Here is an 18,978-nt window from a genome sequence, read left to right as displayed (position 1 = left end):
TTTTGTTCTTTGATTTCTTGTGCAGAGTTCTGTACCCCCTTGGCCCTGAAAAACCCCGGTGTTGGTGAGTTTTTTGGCGGAGAGATTTTGCTTACAGTTTGTGGCCGCAAGGGGACCCCCTATCGCTTTTTGACTTAAAAAGGTCAAAGGCTACCCCCTTTTTAAGCGTATCCAGATTTTCCCGCCAAAAAACTTAGTATCTGGGGTTTTTCTCGGGGTGTGGTAGCAATCAAGCCGAGCCTCGCCCACCCCCCCTCATTGGAGAGGGGTAGGCAAGGGCTGGCTGATTGACCGCAGCTCTAGCCAAGCCCACTCGCTCCCGGCAGGAGAGGATGGCAGGTTGGTGGTGGCTTTGGTCCCTCCAGAGAGGCAGGTCTCCTGGGGTGTGGACTTAGAAAGCTGTCAGTTGCAACTGTGACTGATAGGCTGAGTCCGCCCTGGGTGCCTCCTCTCTCTCGGGCCGAGGTCATCTCCAGCCTGCCTTCCCCTCCTGCTGGGAGTGAGGGGGCTTGGCTAGAGCTAGCCTCCCTTCTCCTCCCCCCAGGGCTAGACCCACGCTCCCTCCTAGGGACCCTTTCCCCCCCCAGACTATCTAAAAAGGCGGGCGTCTTCGCACTTTTCCAAGTCAGTGCGATGGGGTGTCGCCTTGCGGTGCGTGGCGCACGCTGCAAGACAACCCTTCACACCTTCGAAAATACAGGACAATGTAGACAATGAAATGAGTTTTTATTGCAGGATTCACAGCAAATACATTAGCAGCAGTCAACATGCAGGTCAAGAATAAAATACAACACTGAATCGGGACATTACAGATCAAGCCACTGGTAACAATAATCAAATGTAAGAAAAAGCACACATTGACAAGAATAAATTGCCGGAGATCGTCAGAGCGCCGAGAACTGAAGGCACAGCGCATACAATAGCAGCAGTCAACATGAAACATGCAGGTTAACAATAATATATATCGGTATACAAAGGGTACATTACAGATCAAGCCACAGAAATCAAAATACAATTCAAGAAAAAGCACACATTGTCAAGAAGAACCTGCCAAAGCACGACGAGATGCTGGAGTGGATTGGAAAGGAGATCGTCGGAGCGCAGAGAAGCAGGAACCGCAGAACTGAAGGCAAAAGAAAAAGGATCAAGTCAACAAGATATCGGATTTGCAGAATCGATTCACTTGAAGTTCTGAAGTCTTAACTTTTTTAATAAACTGCCCCAATGAAAAAACATACAAACACGCTCAAATTCAACAAGAAACCAATAGGTAACAGCATGAGAAATCACAGATACATCCCAGTCCCACTACTCCAATATTTAGAAAGTAGGTTCAGCCTATTATGAATAAAATAACCCATAAAATGAACCAGCGATTTAGTGTTTCCTATTTGTATTCAGCAAGAGCACAACTAAACGAAAAGAAGTGATAACATTGGTATACAATCGTTCTGCTGTTAAAAAGCTGTGAAATACGTGTCGTCTTTAATACACAAATATAAATAGTATAGCGTAAGATAAGAATAAAACTTACCTCGGAAAAAAACAATAAATGGTGGCCGGTTTTTGAAATCCTTATGTCACCTGGAGAAATAAGAAAACATACGAATTAGTACATTTAATCTTTGCAAAAGTTGATCATTTCGGAACGGAAAGCGAAAATATAACCCGATTCCGCACAGCTGAGATACTAACAGATACACAGTTACCAACTTCATACAGCAAGTGACTGAAGATAAATTACAGCTTTTTTCGTTAAAGGAAATAGAGCTAGAGATACCACGTCTTTAAAAACATACTTACATGAAAGGTAGTATAAGAACGCTGAATGCAGTCTTCCAAAACTTCGAGAGCACGCTCAAACAGACAGGACACTCATTTCGGCGTCCTAAAACACAAATTAAACAGAAACAAATGCAATTAACAAAAGTTGCAACAACAATACATTTTTGTCTAACTTTCCTCAAAGTAAAATTGTATTTTTTGCATTTAAAATAAGAAAAGTAGAATTAAAACGCAAACGCACCTCACGCCGCAGAACCTCATCCCGCCGCCATCTTGCCGGGCGCACCTGTGAAATCAAGAGTTTTCATTTCACAATGCACAGCAAATACAATAGCAGCAGTCTACAGGAAACACTCAGGTTAAGAATAAGGCAAATCAGTATACAAAGGGTACACTACAGATAAAGCCACGGGTATCAAAATACAATTCAAGGAAAAGCACACATTGTCAAGAAGAACCTGCCAACGCACGACGAGTTGCTGGAGTGGATTGGAAAGGAGATCGTCGGAGCGCAAAGGATCAGGAGCCGCAGAACTGAAGGCAAAAGAAAAAGGATCAAGTCAACAAGATATCGGATTTGCACAATCGATTCACTTGAAGTTCTGAAGTCTTTTAACTTTTTTAATAAACTGCCCCAATAAAGAAATATTCAAACATGCTAAAATGCTATAACAAGCCACTAGGTAACTTTTAGTGTGGATCTCAGATACAACCCAGTCCCACTACTCCATTAAAAAAAATACGTTCAGCCTTACAGAAGATTTTTGAAATTCTACTTATACATTTAAGATCAAGTACCACTCATAGCGTTTATCATATTCGATTTAACTCCACGCATTGAAAACCATCGTGCAAATATGTTGGTATTATCCATCTTTACCCAATGGATTCAATAGATAAAAAAAAGAACCAGCGCCTTAGAGTTTCAATTTCGATTAAACAAAAGCACAACGAAAGGAGCAGAAGTTATATAGTTAGTATAAACCCGTTCTGGCGTTAAAACGTCGGGAAATACGTGTTGCCTCGTCTAGTTGCACAAATTCAAACAGTATAGTGCAAGGTAGAAATAGAACTTACCTTGGAAAAAACACTTTCATGACTGGAGGTTCGTTCTTGACATGTTTTTCTCACCTGGAGAAATAAAAACATACGAATGATTAAATTAAACCTTTACAATGTTTTATTATTTCGGAGCGGAAACCGTTATTATAGCCCGAATCCGACAAGCGGAGATTTCACAGCTACTAACTTTAGAAAGCAAATGTTTGAAAGTTAACTCCAACCTTTTTTCGTTAAAAGAACCAGACCTTATCTTATAAAAACATACTTACATGAAAGGTAGTATAAGAACGCTGAATGCAGACTTCTAAAACTTCGAGAGCACGCTCAAACAGACAGGACACTCATTTCGGCGTCCTAAAACACAAATTAAACAGGAACAAATTCGATTAACAAAAGTTGCAACAACAAAATATTTTTGTCTCACTTTCCTCAAAGTGAAATTTGAGTTTTTGTATTTTAAATTAAGAAAATTAGAAACAAAAAGCAAACGCACCCCACGCCGCAGAAACTCACCCCGCCGCCATCTTGCCGGGCGCACCTGTGGAACAGGTGGACGGGGCGTGTCCGCTGAGGAAGGTCACTCTGGGGGCGGACTCGACTCCTGAATGACAGCTGTGCAATCGGTTACAAGGGCTCAACACTGACGTTACTGAAGATAAATAGAAACTTGAACTCACCAAATCACATATAAAGCATATAACGGCTAAGGATTTCCAGAGAACCCAATACAGTGACATTCCCCTACAAAACTGTTCGCCCGACCCGTTTAGCTTGCGGCCAGCTGGTCGAATCAAGAGAAATGTGCTGGAGAGAGACCCCTGTCGCTCCTAGTTAGGACTGCACCTCTCTTTTACTGCTAGTGCCACATCTGTCCTGAAGGTGTCACAGTGGTATAAGGGGCTGCTTTTTCGAATTGAATTCCGATCTGTGCATTCATAAAGGTCTTAAACCCCCCATTTTCCCTGTTTTGGAAGGCCCCGAAAATGGAGCCCCCCAAAACGGCCGGCGTGGTAGAGAACAGCCACCTCGACAAACTCACCCCGACAGCATGAGAGCTTCACCGAGTTTTTTCACGGGTCTTAGGTCTCAGAGTGACGGGGAGGCTCGGGGCTCGACTTCAACTCACAAGACTCTCCGGGAGTCGATCTGCTCTCTGAACTTTAGAAGTGTCCGATGGGTCAGCCCGCGGAGCCACCAGGCCGGCCACACAGAATACCGGCCATGTACATCTCTTATTCAGACTAAAGCCAAGTTACTGGTCCGAAACGAGGCGGTTTCCACTGTTTGCTCTCTTTTCAAGCATTAAGGCTACTGAGAAGCTTTTGTAATGCGCTAATCTAGCCTTTTTTTGCGACTTGACATTACTTATGTATCTATTCGATTGACATTTAAAAATAAAGTATCACAATTTGCAGTAGAGTTGGGGGAGCCTGTATTTCATGTCTGATGTGAAGTCTGAGAGGATGAAATGTTGATGTTTTTCCTTTTAACGGAGTGTCTAAAGACATTTTTAAAAACTACATAAACAATTAAAGTAATCAAAATGTTTTATACCGCAGCTGGTTTCTGGGCGGAGTATCCCTTTAGTTCCTCTATACCCGTAGGTGTCACAACATGATTTACTCCCGTGGGCGTTTGACAAGGTTCCACATAGAAGTTTAGTCCTTCAGAATAAAGATTTAAAAATCAAAAGCAATGTATGTAAATAGAATGTGAACTGGTGTATTCATAGAAAACAGAACAGTGATGAGGATGTGATGACTGGTTTTGCAATCATTGGAGCATCACTTCGCTCAGTATTATTACTATTAGAGACACTATTATTAATATACTATAAGACATGAAAGTTGCTGTTGTCAAGTGCAAAGAGTGCAGGTTGTCTATGAATATAAAATGGCATTTACTGTATACGCAGTTTATACAGTGAAAAGTGTTGGGGAACCAGTGATGTACCTGTACCGGAATCACAGGTGAGATTGTCTATCAAACCCGAACAATATAATTCTTACTGCTTGATCCAAACTTAAAATATAGGAATTCTGAAACACTGTTTCTGGTGCAAGGCTGACAGTATTTTCTAACCTTTGACTATTTAGGATCTGAATCCCTGGGGCTGAATAAAGGATTTTGAATTCAATGGTACAGCAAACCAATCGGAAATGTTCAATTAAAGTTTCAATACCTAATCAAAGGGGAATCATAATTACTTGTGACATAACACATGGTTCAGAGACCCTTGGATTCTCAGTCTCATTGACCCTGCATAACAACATCAGGAGACTTTATTTTCTACATTCACAAGGTCAGGAAGCATCTCGGATCCAGATTATATCAAAAAGATTATATGAAAAAAAGATTTTTCTACAGAAAAGTGAGAAGAAAGCACCCACCCCTGAATATCTGGATTTACCTGCTTCAGGAAATCAGATGGCTGGTCCAGAGGCTGGCTCTATATAAGAAAATTATTCACAGCCAGGACTGAAGCAGTGGGACGGATCAACTGTGCACACTGCTTGCATGCTGCAGTATCTGAGGAACCTGTCGTGCCTGAGACTGCAGCCCATTCAGACAGAGCTCTATTTCTAGTTTGCTAGAGCCTGTCCATCGGTCTGCTGGGCGCTGGCTGATTAACACCTGAGACATTGGAGGAAACTGCCCGTGCAGAGTCAGGGCCAGCAGAACTTTGATCTACAGCTTGCGCAAGGTGTTCTGCAGCCTGAACAGCTGTCAGAAAGTGCTTACTTACCTCTCTTGAGTGACTGATGTTTGGCCTTCCAGGCGTTTTTTAGAATACCTGACTTCGAAGCCTCCACTGGTATTTACGACCTCTTTGGATTTCATGCTGACCTTAGCCATGGGCAGGCAGTGGGCACAAAGCTCTCAGACTGTGCTCAATAACAATCGACTCAAGTAAGTCACAAGAGAAAAGAGGCAGTAGCTGGTACATCTAATATAAGCATTACAATACAGAGTATTGGCAATTAGCTGTGCACAATATGCAATGTCTACAGCCATTATATAGTGAGTGCTAAATATCCCCTAAGCACTTTAGGTTACTTAATGTATTTTGTTTTATTCTTTGAATTTAAAAATGTATAAATAACTGAATACTTACAGTCACTTTATATAGTATACGGATCAAGGATAAGCGTCATAGGACGAGTCTGCTAAAAAGGATTTGAATTGCATTGGGCACAACAATTAAAGAAGTCATCTAATTCTAGGCCTTGGATGGAAAGATTCTTTTGGGGAGAGAACAGCAGTCTGCATGCAGTGGAAGGGTTGGCTTTTGGGGATTCGTTTCTCAGGGATTCTCTCTTCCATACCTACGGTAACAGACACGAGGAGGCCATTGGACCCATCTAGCCAGGTCTGACAGTAGGTCACTGATTGATTCTGAAAAGAAGCCAGGTTAGCATCTTGTTCCCCACTCTTCTGGGTGTTAAATGCGCTTTCCCATACTTTCCACCTGGGCCATCTGGTCCAAGCACGAACAGTGTCTGCCAGGGATTTAAAACAGCGCCTGAGGCACTTCAACTGAGCCACTCACCCCTGTACTCTAAGTTTTTGTTTTGTCCTTCAATGCACTTGCATCAGCAAAGTATCCTATCATTCCAACCCATCTTCCTGTACGTAACAAAGAAAACAACAACTCCAGCCTATTAACTACTTCAAAAGCGCAAAATACAGAACAAGTGTGTATCATCATCACGATATTGCTCTTTTGTTCTTCCATAATAAACAAATGAGAATTGAGGTGGTACAGTATGTTATTCCTTGGAGATAGTAAGCGAAAACTGTTAACTTTAGAGCCAATTAAACGTAAAGATTTTTTTTTGCTTATTTGTAATGCTGGTCACGCAGTTTACTGTGTGATGCATAGATTATGAGTAATGAGTAAATACCCTGTTCAGGTGTGGAAACAATTGGCTCTTCCAAATTGAGAAATATGAAAGAACAAAACTGGAAACTTGACGTTAAAAAGGAGCTGTCATTTTCTCAATTTCATCCAATATTTTCAGTCAGCCAGACTTCGCTACCCAGCTACAGCACCCTGGAGAGGATGCCTAACCTCTAAGTGACTTCAATCGCCCTTTTAATGGGATGAAAACAAAAAAAAAAGATGTATCCTGACGCCCACTGAGACTCCAACTCAGCCCGCATTTTAATCTGACTTGCAAGGACATACATGTTACTTATCTCAAATGGGTAGACAATATTGATTTTAATAAAAAAAATGCATAACCATAATAATCACGTTCATCAAGTTAATGTATTTTATTAAGTTTAAATACATTTAAAAAATCTTTCAAGTACCAGTACACAGACTTGTTTGACACCAAGTATTAAATACAACATGTAAATACTGTACATAGGATAATTATTAATAATAAATAAGCTAAACAGATAGACCTCTTCATCTAGAATCCTAAAATCTTAAGTAATTTGACAGAAGTCACAACACTGCGATCCCAACGTAGTCATACTCCATTTTTAATCTTTCCGACAAATTTAAAAAAGTATCTTAAATTACTATAAAGATTCTGAGTAGGATTAAAAAAAAAAAGATAAATTATCAGTAAACACTAAACAACAATACATATACAGTATTTCAATAAAGCAGCAAAACAGTTTTTCTCTATTGATTCAAACCTGCATGAACACAAGAATTCCAGGAATATTGTGAAATATCAAATCTTTTTTTTTAAGTACCTGTACAACACAATTACAATTTACAAAGGACAAAAGAACCATAGCACACTTCTTTTAAGGGTGTAGCTTATTTCTGGAGCATTAATTCAGCCCAGGTCAGTTTGTTCATACTGTATATAACAACATAGTCTAAAGCGATTGCTACTTTTTATATCTGTAACGTGATAAATACATATTTGTTTCTGATGCATTCATAAAATAAACATGTATCAACATTGACCTCAATCTATAAGCTTATGTTTTTTTTAATAAGAATGTTTTTCCATTTTTATTTTCTGCGATTAGGATAAGGCTGCAAATTTGGCAATTAGTATCAGAAATCAAGAATGTCTTCACCATAATGCCATAGAAACACCAAGAATTACAGACTCTTAAGCTAGTTTACCATTATTGGATACCAGGGATACCAGATCAACAACCTGACTTCAGTTATTCCCTGATATTTGACAATTTACCTTTCATTTTATTTTGCTAGATCTTCCTGCATTTCACTGTATTTTCACAGAGATTTCCTGCAGTGTGTATGACAGCAGGATGTTTAAATTATTTATTTTAAAGAACATTGTGTCATAACAGTTGCTGCACTGCTTATGGTAGTCTAGCAGAGTAAAGCATGGCAAAAACACAGTACAAATAGAAGAGAAATGTAAAATAGGGTAAAACAGAAAAAAATCACAATAAAGGCGCAAAACAGTTGAGGTTACAACAGTAAAATTTCAGAAAGTTCCGTTTTCTGAGGGTCACTATACAGCAGAGCCTACGGACTAGACCCTTACAGAAATCAAGCAAGGTGACTGCACACAGAGAGCTCACGTTTAAAACTTTCACTGTACGAATTTGGAAATAAAACAACACAGATAAAAGACACATTCAAGTTCACATTAAGAACTGCAGAACAGCATTAATAAGTGTCAAATAGGAACACCTACCATTCTATTTGACACCCGACAGGTGATGAAAGAAATGAGAGAAAATGTTGCTCAGATCAATATGTTTTGGCTGTGCATCCAAGTTCACCTCTCCTCACTTTTTGGCTTTGCAAGCAAAAGGTTTTTGGCAGCTCTCCTGCACCTGGGCAGTCATGCAAGCTCTTGTTTAATTTATGGGCAGAGGGTCTTAAACGAACACAAAAAAAGTCATATTTAAGAATCTGAGCTCTAATCAGGCTATGGCTTACTTTTCATTTAATATATGGTGCAGATACAGTCGTTATTTCTGATCAATTAAAAAATCTTTACTTTCTGACTATAAACGAACCTAAGAAAGCGCTGTTCCCAAATGATTTATAGCTTTAACCTTGAAAATAATTCTCCACAACTGATTAAATGCACGTAATACAAAAAAAAAAGTGTGAAGCAAAAGAACAAAACAGCATCAGCTTAGAAATACCCCTAACGCGAAGCAAAGTCATTGCTTTTAAAATCTAACAATGCTGCAAAGGTGCACATTTTAGAGATAACCGACTTTGAAAAGATGGGACTACTTTATATATTGAGTAATGCGTATATTGATGAGTAATGAGTAAACACCTTCTTCAGGTGTGAAACAGCCAAAACGTTGTGTTTCTTTTTCTCTCCTTCCACCGTGGAATAAACCTTTACCTGTTCCTTTGCAGCCTACGCATGCTGACGTACAGTAGCTCCCTACTTGGACGTCTATCATGAGTAATGTAGCATATGACTGACAGTGCAGATCGCTGGTCAGATTCTGCCACAGCATATACTGTACATTAAAATGAGACTAAAAGAAAGAAAATGTATCCATACTTTAAAGTAACAGCATAAATTCACATTCTATTCTGAGTGCAAACTGTAGGAACAGCACTGTATACCACTTCTGAATTCTGACCCTGAACGGGTATTTCCTTCGAAGAAAGGACTAGGCATTTGACCAACGCCAGAACTCAGGAAATGCACAAGCCATACAGGTTTCAGTTCTGTTCTTTTCACTCAGAAGGTTTTATGAATTTACATTTAAAATGATCCTCCTTGTGCTCGCTGAGTGCTGATTGTATGACCGACCAGCGACGACCCTCTCTCCACTGGCACCATATGCATCGCAAATTTCCAGATGTCAGCTGTCCATCTCAATTTCCTAGCCACACTTCCTGTCCGACAGCTGCACCACAATGTCACTCTCGTGTGGTAAGAGATCGCTTTGCCTGCGCCGCCAGAAACACAACCTTTACCCGCTCGTGAGATGAGTGTTCCATGATGATCTATTTATACTCATTGGCTTAGAGATACATTCCAAGTTGCAGAGGTGGGCTAGGATCAAGTGGGATATTGAACACTGATAAAAGACAAAACACTTCTACGAACTAGGTCAGAGAAATTGCTCTCAGCATTTAGATGTGCAAGTCCTGGAATGACTCTCCCTAAGGTCCACATCACTGAAGGTATGCAATCTCCTTAAAGTCAACATCAAAACCGAGGAAGCAAAACTCTTTGACATCAACGTTCCACTGATGCAGATCAAACTAACTTAAATCAATGAATCCCCTATTGACTCACCCAGTTCTTACTACAGATAGATATAGGTAAGGGCTCTTCACTAACAGTGACCTCCTATTTGTTTAAATCACTATTTTGTGCTAAATTATTTCACATCAAACAAAGGGAAAAGACAATGAACAGACCATCACTTTAACATTGCACTGCTTGACACATACACTTTATACAAAAACATAGGCAAAGTTTGGCTCCTTATATCTCATACTGGACTACCACTGCACCCAAGTAGGTGTAGCTGTTGCAGCCCTAATTTCTCTTTTTAAGTGGTGAATAAAATGATTCCTGATAATTATCTCACAGACTATAGCTGTCATAATGCATATGTACAAACATTAAATTTACCATTTGCTGTAAGGTAATTAATGGTAATTAATGGTGCTGTCATTTAACATCCACAGCACAAATACCGTAATATCCACCTAAAATATTCCAGATGTATAATTATCATTAATTCCAATGAGCATTCATTTAATGCTGACTGTGAGAATTCATTAACAAGAAGTGAGTGAATATTTACCGTATTTGAATTAAGCCGGAAAAAAAGCAAAACTACATATTTAGATAGTTTTAATGCAACATACATTATTTAAGAGACTGAATTTTGTTGTCAGTTGCAGGCAGGTTATATGTATGAAGAAAATAAGTTATAAAGGAGTTAAATCTATAGATGTCAGAACCGTAGCCAATGTTAAACAGACATGCACAGGCATCCAGCAAGGGAGGACAGCAAGGAGGGCCTGAAACATTTTGTGAAAAGAAAAAAAACAGACTTCAGCCCAGGCACACTTTGACACCTTTTCAGTCTTCCGCACAAACACACGTGTGAAAAACCCAAATCATGGAACGATTATGACTTGCAACATCCAGAGCTCTTCATCTCCTTGTTGACGTAGTCATGCAGTTTGAACTTGGGCTCATTCGGATTCCTCATCGATCTGTGCTTCAGTTCTCTGTGTGGGGGACAAGACAAGGGCATCGTCACGGAAGTGAGGGTCGGGATCATGATGCCACTTTACGCAATGCGGTGCAGAAACGCATACTTCTCTAGTCTTTGTAGCATCACTCAGGATGGCCACTCAAAGCCTAGTGTTGGTGAATCACGCCGAGCAGAGGACCAAGGGGATTTATTTATATCTTGAGGCTACCACTGCTCATTTGTAAGAGCCCGATGTTTAGATTAGCACTGTCAGAGCATGGATTGCGCAAAATGAGAACTACGTGCCGTGAGCTCATTTTTAACAGTTTTAATAAAATTGCAGCACTTCAGCAATCAAACTAAACAAATGCCTTTTCTGGCAAGACATAAGGACATTGGAAGGGATACAATGACAGCTCAATTTTGCTAATAGTTACTCTGAAGGCAGTCATACAGGAGTAGCAATGACATTAGACATTAGAGATACACAGTGATTTGCAAGTAGAGATTCTAGCATCTGTTTGTTAAGGTGTGAAGGTGATCGTTAAACAGACAGCTACAGCTCATGCATTTTTAAAACTCACCCACTCCTGCGACTTACTTTGCCACGGCTAAGAATGCCAAGTCAACATTAAGACCAGTTTTGGCACTCGTTTCCATAAACGGGACCCCAAACTCCTGTTGGGGAAAAGCCAAAAATTACCAGAATGAATAATCCTGAATATCTCCGCAAGTGCAGAGAGAAAGAAATCAAGCTTTGCAGATATGAGCCTCTTGGCTCATCTTGGCTCTTTTGTGTCTAAAATACATTCCCGGGTGTTCACAAAGAGCTCTTCCAGCCCAACCATCTGCACAAAGCCCCAAACATTGAGCATTTCGAATAAAGCAACCATTGCAAATTTCTTTTTTAAAGACTACAGAGATTCTGCATGCCAGGATAAAGGAACAGAGTCTTTTTAGCAGTAAAGCAATGTAATGTTGCAGTATATTGCATTCAGGGGGTGAGGGAGCTGTGGATGATCCTGAAATCATAAAAAGGTGCCTCAAAACCTGGACAGTTTGGGAATTTTAAACTGGCAGTAAACCATTATTTGGTTGTCGCTTTTATCACAAAGTGCCCGGCTCAATTCTGGGACTACTCTTCTTCATCATAAAACTGAACCACAGTTCACATTAAAAAAACAAAACGTCTGGATTTTATTAACGTCACAACAAGCTTAACCATCAAACACTTCTACAAAAAACTGCTTGCTTCACGCTAATAGTTTTCCAGAAACAACTGCCTTATTGAACTAAGGACATACAGTTTGTGGCTTGTGCTGCATTGTGGATCATGGCAAATGTATTTCAAAGAATGTGTAGTACAGGTAGTTTTCACAAATATCCCCTATCTATTTACTCTTCCTTACTAATGTGCTAGGTAAATTCCAAGGAGAATTTGGGCAGTGGATGGGTATAGATGTATTAGTGGCAAACTTCATGCAAAAAGTGCAGAACTTGTTTCTCAATGACATGTTGCCCAGCTTGGATCAATATTCAATAATGCAGTTTATCTGCAGATCCAGATATCTATTTGCATGAGGCTAGCGGTGGTAAGCCTTTGTCTTAGGGCATTTCTGTAGATTTTATTCAAGCTGCAGGACATAATATTATTAATGTCTTTATATTTATATTCATATTAATATATGTTACTTTCAAAACATTACCTCTCTTTTTCTTACAATCTCAGGAGGTCTCAGGAGGCTTGGGAAATAATCTCATACAGTACAAGAGAGAATACTTAGTATTTTTATGGTGTGGTTACAACAGTGATGTGGCTTTTTTGCAGATTCATGACATGCTGCAGATTATTGAGGTTTGGATGCTCATAGCCCTACACATCAAATGATTTTTGTGTAAGTTTGACACGACACTGAACAGGGAGGGAGATCTACTAGTATTTAATGTTTGGGAGCAGGGTCTCTTTTTGGCATAAAAATCAGCATGTTTCTCACAATCAGACCTATTCTACTTTCTTAGGGATTTCATCCGGAGTCTTAAGCAAGTCTTTAAAATTTGCCATTGTGCAGTTACGTTTTCCCTTTTTATGATTTTAAATTAGCTGCATGTGTGGCCTATTAAAAGCGAATGAATTTATTCACAATGAAAACAGCTAGAAGGACATGATTAATAATAAAGAGAACAGGACCCCAGAAAAGCCCCCGGCTGCCAAGGTGGGCAGTTTTTAGGGCAAACCTACCTTTGCCAGCTTTTCTCCCTCTTCCCTCTTCACCACCCTCTCATGGGTAGCATCCGCCTTTGAAAGATCAGAAACACTCACATGAGCTTTGTGACACCCGCTGAGATATCTGATCGCTACCACCTCCAAAAAAGCATCCAGTGCTATCACAGTTTCCACATTTCAGTGCTCCAGCACTGTGTATTTCTTTTGCCAATACAGCAATTCATTCAGCAACGCAGCAACATACCGTAAGTGTGCCCGTTCCAGTTTCAAGACACTCCAGCATCGATCTGAATTCCCAAAGGGATGATGAGAATATTTGGAAAAATCAACATGGGATCTGAACGCAGATCAGGGAACTGAGGGTGCATAATGAATGTGATTGACTGGGGAGAAGGGGGTTAGATGCAGGAATGTGAACATTGCAGATAGCAACTAATGCTACAAAACGAAATCCCAAACCACTCAATAATATCACCATGTGACTATTTCTTGACCAGTGTGTGCTCGAGGGTGAACTTTTCAACAGAACCCATTCAACTTCTCAAAGAGAAAACTGGGGCTATTTCTATGCCAGAGCACAAGCCAGAATGAGTGCCCCCTCTTGAAATTCGTTCTCCTCTTCATCATCACTTGAACTCCCAATCTTTGTTTTTGGTTCCCTTTTGCTGTTGCTGTTTCACAGTAACTCAGGATGTGAGCTCTGGAATTTACCAAAGACACTGACAGCCAAATCAGTTTGCATTCTGTCTGCCAGTGTTCAAAGACATTTAGAAGAAAACGTCAGTTACCGCAAAATAAGTCTTCCTGATCGGACCAAAAGAAGTTCAGAATTGCCTTGATTTGCTGATAAAAGCTGTCATTGGTGGTGGTGGGGAGCAACTGAATTTGACTGCCTCCCGTAACTCCTGTTGAAAATCTGTTTGATCTCTTGAAATTCAGGAGTCCCCCCATAAGTCAGAATCAAACATTCCTCACCTTGTTTCCCAAGAGCATGAGAACTACATCTTGTTGTGCATATTCATGGATTTCTGTAAGCCAAGCCTGTTGAGAGAGAAAAGAGCAGATTGAGCCGATGAAAGCTTTCAGAGGAATAATAATTACAGCCCAGTCAGATGTTGTGGGATATAAATATTCCACGCACGCAGACTGGTGAAATATGTTTAGGAATTCCACTTCTACTACTGATAATCAGACATTTGGGAAATGAACCTCTATCTTAAAAAGACATATGACAAGCAAAATAATTAGATTAGTAGTTCTACAGCTGGAAAAAAATGTCCGTTGCATAACAACATTAGAAAGGTTACAAAACATGAGAGAAAACCATTCAGCGCGTTCGGTCATGAGTAGCTAATTAATCCGCAGATCTCATCTAGTTGTTTCTTGAAAGAAGCCTAGGTATCAGCTTCAACCGCATGGCTGGGTAGCTTGTTGCATACTCCCACAATCCTTTGTGTAAAGCGGTCTTCTGTTCTCAGTTTCAAAAGCTGCAATGCAAACAGATCATTTTTGAAGTGGACATGCAGACAGTCTGCTTCTCTTCCAACGTGGAGGACCGTTTGGCTGACCTCTGGCATTTCAGTAAGATATGAAAACCTTAAAGTCAATCCACGGTGAAAATCATATATTAGATAGAGATTTGCCAACAGAGTGTACCAGCTCATTAGAGGTACTAGGATCTGTGATTGTCCTGTCCGCTAGGGTCTGTGACTGTCCTGTCCAGTTTCTCCCTCCAGCAAAGTTTTCTTATATCTGTGACTGTCCTGTCCAGTTTCTCCGTCCACCAAACCACAGGCCCAAGGTGACCTAATCAAAGATGTACAAAAATTTTATTTAATAATGTAGGATTTCCTAATTAACTCATGGTGAATAAGGGTAGTAATTTGAATAACCCATAAATACACTGTGGCTTACTGTGTTTTTCTCACCAAGTGTGGCATTACATGTGTAAGAGTAGGGGTTTTCCCCATGTCCTGGCTAAATCTGCAGTAGCAAGGAATTCTAATTGTTATTATTGTTCAGCATCCATTACGATCTGCCTTCTATATTAAAACGGGAACACAATGTATCTGATGTTCATCTGTGTCTTGGGCACATTTTTTTTCTAACCAGTCACAATGAGCCACATTTTGTGGGTATAAGGCTAACCTTGCCTATAGCCAGCCCAGAGCTGTGGGTGTAAATGGTATATGTCATGCTATATGTCATGTCATGTCATGGTATATATCATGGGATATGTCATGTCATGTCATGGTATATATCATGGGATATGTCATGTCATGTCATGGTATACTGTATATCATGCTATATGCCATGTCATGCTATATGTCATGTCAAAGATGACTGTCTCCCAGAGTGCATGCTCAGTTTTAATGGCTGAGACACAAAGCCCATTCTGCTTGGTATTGATTGCAAAGGTAAAAAGAGAAAAAAGAGACCAGCTGAAGATAAGATGTCCTAGAAAGTGTTGTAGAGATGGTGTAACTAGCTTTTAGTCCATTAAAAAGAGAAGATATTACCTAATTTAACTTATACTGTAACAATACAGAATAAGTCACAATAATATCTTCCGCAGTTAAGGTACAGGCTAAAGATATTAGTCTCAATGCAACAGTAAATTGCTAAAGAGACATCTTTATGTAGAAGTTCACAGCTGTTAGAACTATGATTTTTTAGGATGTGCAAATTTTAAATGCAATCTGAGAAGGTATACCAAAACTATACAAGCTACACAGATTTAAAAAAAAAAACTTTGTACAGAAACACATAAAAAGTAAATGACCACAACAGACATTCAATGTGACACATTCAATGGAGAAACGGGGGGTGTTTCCCTCCCTTTCATTCACCAGCAGCTGAGTTACAAATGCACGGTGAAATACACAGAAATACACTGTGACCTACAAACATAGGTCTTCAAAAGGCATGATCAATGCCACCAACCATTCAGAAAAGGCACAGAGCAGAAGGATTCATGTGCTGGTTGAATGTTTAACGACTGTTTAACGACAGGGAAAAGCTGCTCTGCCCGAGAGACAATTCAACAAGCCATCTCTATTAAACCCGAGCTGCCTCAGTAATTCTAGCAAGCAGATTTTGACTCAAGTGACAAGGTGAATAAAATTAAATTAAAACAGGGCAGTTGCTGCCCTTCATTGATATTTCATTGCATCCACGATCGGGCAGAGACTCTGCAAATGAAATGTAACATTAATGCTGTAAGTGCAAAGCGATCCACCTCAGAAGCAGGAACATGCACTATACTGTACATATCGTACGGGTGATGCTGAACTGTAGATGAAAGAGTCTGGGGTGTCCTCATCAAAACAATATGGGGAATCAATAAAAAAAACATTTAGAGTGATTGAGTAATTAGAGAAAGATAAGGACTGCAAAGCAAAAGAAGTTCTACTCAAACCTCATTTAAAATACTGAACCCCCTTTTGACCACTACACCACCCAAAGGATGTAATATCTTTAGAAAGAGCTCAAAGAAGAACAAGAAGATAGATTCTTGGTCTCAGGCAATTACAATGTACAAACATATGTACAGTATGGAACAAAACAGATTCGGATCAACAATGTAAAATCCTAAGTGGGTATACTTTCTGTCCTTCGAATGAGACCATTTCATACTCAGGAACCATTTCATACTCCGTCGTGAAAACAGAGACAGAGGGGAAACCAAACAGGAATCTTATCTAAGAGAAAGTCTAGGAAAGGTTTCTTTACACAAAGGCTGGTGGGTGTCTATAACAGTTTTTCCAGCCCGGCAGGTGAGACACAAACTATGGACTCTCTTAAGGAAAGACTGGAGAAAAGTTTGAATTGACATAGCTTACTAACCTACCAAATTAGCAAGATGGCCAGAAATGACTTTACCATTTACCTTCCAGCATTTTTTGTGAGTTTTGAGTAAGTGCAAACAAGTCAGTTAAAAGAAAAAAACTAGAGGTTAATACAACTGACTAGTTAGTTAATTGCATCTGTGTAAATATATTTACAGTAAATCAGATCCCAACTTTAAGTGTTATTAGCTGATTTATTATTTATTTATTGTGCGTGATTATTTTTCTTGATTCTTTCAACAATTGCAATTTTTAAAATTAAAAATATCACATCTCCAATAGATCTGATACTGTATTGCCACTTGAAGTACTATGACATTATTGATCTAGGTACACCTTATACCATAAAAAACTGATCAAGTAACTTCATAGCGTTTAGTTAAGTTTGATCTTTAAAATAAACATGAATCATCATTTCAGACATGTAATAAAGGAGTTCCAGACATCTATGATTTATTTCATGTTGTTCATTTTCATTGTGTTTGAACACAGCGCAAAATAAAATGCCCCTTTTTATTTCCTTATACCAGGGAAGTTAATTTAGAACAAATTCCTATATTCTGCAATGATGACTAAGAGAGACATATATATGTACGAATTTCCTGGAGCAATCTGAGTAAAACAGCTCACTAAGGAGTGTCCCACATGGGATTCGAACCCACAGCTTTTCAGTTCTGAGTCCTGAGCCCTGAGCACTGTAGGCTGCTGCCTTTTATACGTTTTTAATTTACCCACACTAATTCAATTAAAATGGATGGGAGGGTGTCTCTAGGTGTGTGAGTATATTTCCTCCCTGCAGAAACATTCCAGTCATTAGGAATTCAGACCATAAGGCAAAATTAATTAAGAAAAATAAGTTTTTTTGTGTCCAAGTCTTTTTCTTTGCATGCTGCAATGTGATGAGAGATGTCACATGACATTGTGAAGATGTCTTTGCTGTTAAGAACTGCTGGCAGGTGGCAGTCAGATCTGATTCGGTTTCTTCACATAATGGTCATAGCTTCAGATGGTTAGTATACCTCCCACTGGCCACAAAGGGGTTAACAAAAAATGCAGAGATTCCTGGAAAACTGAAACCTAAAAGCAAGATTATGCTTTGAAGGTCCTGGCCCTTTTCATACATCAAGCAGTTTTCATGCTAACTTGACTGAATGCCCCTGTACTATTGAGTGAAATGTCATGTTCCCAGTTCAGTCACCCCATCAGACACTTAACACTGCTGCAAGCTGTTCTCTCTCGTACATCAGTGGGTGACTGTTATCTCAGCTGAGACATTATCATGAAGACCTCTCGGGCCCATGACTATGCTGAAAGAAGCTATTTAAATGTAAGTAGTCACTTTCCCTTTCCCATCAAATCACTGAGGTGGTGAATTCTTTTTAGAAGAGAACCGCACAGCCCTTCATGTTGAATATTGATTTCCTCAAATGACTGCCGAAGGGAGTCAGTTTTCTTATTCAATAAGCATTAAAATAATTTAATTGGCCTACGTGTACAATTTGCTATCTATACAGCTGTCCTTCTCGCACAAGAAAATATATTAAATAATCTCTGGCATGAAAACTCCTAATGCCTATTAACTGCATTGCTGACAAAAGCATAAAATTGCTTTTAAATTAATTGTGAGTAAAGACGTTCATGACCAGCTATTAAATACAATGTAATAAGTTTTATTCTGCTAATATGAGGCTCGCATATTACAACACTACCCATCATGTTGCATGTAAGTGACTGCATTGTGACCTTGCTTTGAAATTGTCTCCTTCTGGAAAGCTTTGTGCAAATCCCTGGAATTTACTTGGCTTTAAACTGATTCCTGTACCCAGGATTTTGGTTTGCCGTGTAAAAATGATCTCGAAACTTGATTATTTGGTTGCTCTTTCTATATTCGCTGTCTATTGGTTTTCGGGTCTTTTT

At 39.6% G+C, this 18,978-nt stretch overlaps 1 protein-coding gene and 1 long non-coding RNA gene across 2 annotated transcripts in view; both read right to left on the bottom strand.

The window, feature by feature from the left end:
* Positions 1 to 1,486: 1,486 nt before the first annotated feature.
* On the bottom strand, positions 1,487 to 3,555 carry LOC148645221 (uncharacterized). Its single transcript, XR_015928324.1, has 6 exons — positions 3,341 to 3,555; positions 3,117 to 3,201; positions 2,863 to 2,916; positions 2,027 to 2,319; positions 1,804 to 1,888; positions 1,487 to 1,584 (listed from the first exon to the last, which is right to left on the bottom strand). It is a non-coding gene; the product is annotated as an uncharacterized LOC148645221 (long non-coding RNA).
* Positions 3,556 to 7,101: 3,546 nt separating this feature from the next.
* Positions 7,102 to 18,978, bottom strand: part of rab26 (RAB26, member RAS oncogene family) — a 144,647-nt gene continuing 132,770 nt past the window's right edge. The window contains exons 6-9 of the mRNA XM_088613148.1: positions 14,189 to 14,254; positions 13,229 to 13,285; positions 11,591 to 11,667; positions 7,102 to 11,023 (exon numbers count right to left, since the gene is read on the bottom strand). Coding sequence (XP_088469274.1) covers positions 10,921 to 11,023; positions 11,591 to 11,667; positions 13,229 to 13,285; positions 14,189 to 14,254 — 303 coding nt within the window. The 3' untranslated portion in view covers positions 7,102 to 10,920. The remainder of the gene's footprint in view (positions 11,024 to 11,590; positions 11,668 to 13,228; positions 13,286 to 14,188; positions 14,255 to 18,978) is intronic.

Source organism: Lepisosteus platostomus, chromosome 19, assembly GCF_059453375.1.
Source record: "Lepisosteus platostomus isolate fLepPlt1 chromosome 19, fLepPlt1.hap1, whole genome shotgun sequence".
In the NCBI taxonomy this organism is placed as follows: Eukaryota; Metazoa; Chordata; class Actinopteri; order Semionotiformes; family Lepisosteidae; genus Lepisosteus; species Lepisosteus platostomus.
This window is presented reverse-complemented; position numbering and strand designations above follow the sequence as displayed.